Below are 3,726 nucleotides of genomic sequence, written 5' to 3'. Positions count from 1 at the left end.
CACACACACACACACACACACACACACACACACACACACACACACACACACACACACTGCTCTTCAGCTGGTTAAGGGTTAAGCAACTGTGTTTACATCTGCTCTTTAAACAGGTTTTTTTCCCTCATCACCTGTTAAGKTTTTTGTTCTTKGAAGAATCAGGGCTGCATTGTGGCACAGGTGTTAATAAACATAATAGACCTCATTGATTTATGATGGTTTAAAAACACAGATTCTTCAGTGAACATACATTTTAACCTGTGTGACATTCTGAGGCATAAAGTGCTGASTGGTCTTTTTTAAATCAGAAACAGTCACACAAGGAGACAGCGCCCTCTGCCGGATCAGTGCTGACATTATTTATCTGAGCTCAGACAGACAGAAAAGCAACTTTATAAATAGAAAATATGACATTTTAACTACCTGGACTTTGTGGCGTAGAATGGCCTAGAGATCTGACCTTTAACGTTTTTAACATTATTACTGTAATAATTACATCTTTTAATATGGATTTACCTGACGTTTAGTGAGATTTTGGCACTAATATATGCTGTTTCTTTCATTTTCATTTTAGGAACAAAAAAAAATCTATATGTTGACAGTTATGCTGTTGTTTATTTGTCATGGCAGTGTGTGGCATTAGTGTCCCGTGTCTTGTGAGAGAAACACAAAGCAGTGTGTGTGTGTGTGTGCGCGTGTGTGCGCGCATTCCTGAACAGCTCCCGGGTGATGAAGAGGTTAAGCCTGCCCCTCTCAGTTGAAACTCTCTGGATTTTCCAGCCCAGCTGCCTGCTCCAATCCCACTTCAATCCTGCGAGCAGARCAGACACCATGGACCCGCTTTAACTCTCCTTCGAACCGCATGGAGATCTAATTTTACTCCCCACTTTTTTTTTTCTTTCTCCTTCTTCTCGCGGAGGCGTTTGTTGTTGTTTGGTTTCTCTCTTTGGGTTTCATGCGCTCCTCATGCGTCGGGGATCAGTGCCATGGCCACTCCGAGCGCGCAGCAGCASCACCACCACCAGCAGCCGCACCACCAGCAACAGCAGCAGCAGGATTACTTCCGATCCGTCAGCAGCGAGTCCACCACCTACATGATGGTCCCGACCGGGGGTCCGAGCGGGCCGGGGCGCAAGGAGGCGCCGTCCAAGATGTGGCTGGCCATGGTGGTGATTGTGGTGGTGGTGCTGCAGATAGCCTCCACCACCGGGCTCTTTGTCTACCTGAACATGTCCATATCACAGGTAAGGAGCTGCTTGCTGCTCGCTGTGAAAGAAAACATCAGACCTGATTTTCTTTTAATGTATTTATTTATTGGTAAGTCATTGAAAGGATTAAAAAAAAAAAACTAAGTGGAGATTTCCCCCTGAACAGAAAAGTTTTGCAGTTTTGGGTGTCAAACTTGACCCAAATGAAGAGTCACTTATTTAAAACAAAACCATAAATACACCTTTGTTTTTAAGTGTAATCTGTCAAACTGTTAATATTTAAATGTGATTTAGAACTTTTATTTCTCAAATGAAGGGAAATTCCAACAAACAGTAAAGCCTATTAAATTGGGACTCATTCTGTGATCTAATCTGACAAAAAAGCTGCATTTTAATGGAAAACCTGTCAAAGAAGTGCAACAAAAACCTGTGATTTTTTTTAATTAAAAGCTGCTGTCYATCTTTTTACTGTTGCCGTGGTAACCACACATCTGTGTTTCTCACTCCCTGGCAGCACTCTGAATAAAGGATAAACCTCATGCTTGACGTGAGGTAGAACAAAATTACATACGCACAAACAAATATAGAAAATGTAGCAATGTAGATAAAAGAAACCAATACAAACTAAAAGAAAATAGAGTGACGAGTAATAATAATATACAAAAGTATCTACATGAGCCACAGTGACAWACTGTGCACTAGAGCATTGTTCAATATGATTATAATGGCAGCAACATGGATAAATAACCAAATGTTGTAAAATGTTAGTGTTAATAAAGTGTCAGGCATAACTGCAGAGCAGAAAGTAAGCCTCAAACAATCCTGAGCTGATTTAYGTAAGACGTGGCAAGTTCCACTTCCAAGTTTGAAGAGAAAATTCGGAGCTCAGGACCAGAAGTTAATGAGAGTTTGGATGTGCAGCTTGGTTCTTCTGTTGTTTCGCCAATATCCAGGAAATCTTTTGTGATACGGTGCAAAATTTCATTTACCATGGGTGTGAATCTCAGTTATACAAGGCTGCCAAAATTCAAAACTTTTTTCATTTTTTATTTAAAAAATCTTGATTTAAATTATTATGTATGTTTACAAAAATACAAACGACCTTTTCCTAATTGTATTTTATGTCACCTTTAAAACAAATAGAATCTAACAGATAAAGAAAMAAGATAACATTTGCATTAATGTCTCATGCCTTACACTCTAATAACAGCTTTGCCATTTAGATCCCTTTTATCACAATTCAGCAGATCCRTTAAAAACATAAAACCCTCTCAAAAATCCAACTATTTGACTTTAAAATAAGAAGAAAACACAGAAAATATAGTTAAAATTGACTACTGGCACAAGAAGACTGCACTAAACACAATGACAAAAAGAGAAACGATAAAACAATTTTGCATTTAAAAAATTAAGTTTGGGGCCAGATAAAATGTTAATGAGGGCCAGATTTGGCCCRCAGGCCTTGAGTTTGACATATGTGATATGATGTACTAGCAAAGGTTGAATTACAATGTCCTCGATCAAGACGCAAATAAAGTGGCAAACCAAACGTTTTGATGAAAATGGAAGAATAATTGACAAAGAGTAAAAATGCACCACTAATTTCCCTAAAATATTTACAACAAACTGCTTACTGAATAAAGTAAAATACTGATAAAAAACAAATATGTGGCAATCATTCCTTTAACTTTGCTCTCTCGATTCAGTAATAATAAGTATAATAATAATGTGAACATGTAGATACATCTATTATTGTTCTATACTTGTGCTGAAGATGTGAGCTCAGATTTGACCAAAATTAGAAGAGACTCAAGTTTCTCAGTTGTGTTGGACACATCCAAAATATTATCTCACGCACTCGATAAATTTGTGAGAAAACTTTAAAAATCTGGTCTGATCCTTGGGGCTTAAAGAAACAAGTAAAACTTTTTTTAGGGTGACGTAATAAGAGATTTGTTGATKTTCATCTCTTGCAGTTTGACTCAGGACTTGTCAAACAACACAATCCAGAATCTAAAAGCTGTACTGAGAAGAAGAGGCTACGGCCTTCCTCTCTGCCCGGCTGTTTTTACTGAGCAGGATCAGCTTGTGCGCATGTGTAGAAAGGGCACATATTGGAGCCATTTGGGGTAAGCAGAGGTTGCAGCTTGTTTTTTAGTGGGATACAGATGTGGCGTGCAGAGGTGAAATATGCAGGTCATTAATGGAGGTGGGCCAGACGGCTTTGATTAATCCCATTTTTATCTCCTGAAATGATGATATATAGGTAATGTGTCTGCAGCGCTGAGCTGTGAGATATTGCGTCCAAACTGGCTTGAGACGATAGTGATATTTCACAAAGCCGAAAGGAAACGTTTGCAGTTTTTCTTTCACAACAGAACTCATTCTGCCTCAGCCTTTACCTCTGACAGAGAAAGCTGCAGAGTTGTCAACTTTAGAAGCAATGGGCCTCATGCAAGAACATGTTCGTATTCTTCTCCTAAATTTCTCTTACTTTTGTTCGTACAAAGGGTTCGTA

General features: G+C 38.9%; 1 protein-coding gene across 1 annotated transcript in view; it reads left to right on the top strand.

Annotated features, from left to right (window-relative positions):
- Positions 1 to 1,030: 1,030 nt before the first annotated feature.
- Positions 1,031 to 3,726, top strand: part of LOC106530627 (tumor necrosis factor ligand superfamily member 10) — a gene marked incomplete at its 5' end in the record, with an annotated part of 71,077 nt that continues 68,381 nt past the window's right edge. Inside the window, 1 exon segment of the mRNA XM_014026286.1 lies at positions 1,031 to 1,244. Coding sequence (XP_013881740.1) covers positions 1,031 to 1,244 — 214 coding nt within the window.

Source organism: Austrofundulus limnaeus, unplaced genomic scaffold (assembly GCF_001266775.1).
Source record: "Austrofundulus limnaeus strain Quisiro unplaced genomic scaffold, Austrofundulus_limnaeus-1.0 Scaffold540, whole genome shotgun sequence".
NCBI classification, from domain to species: domain Eukaryota; kingdom Metazoa; phylum Chordata; class Actinopteri; order Cyprinodontiformes; family Rivulidae; genus Austrofundulus; species Austrofundulus limnaeus.
Note: the sequence above shows the minus strand (reverse complement) of the source record. Positions and strands in the feature narration are given on the sequence as shown.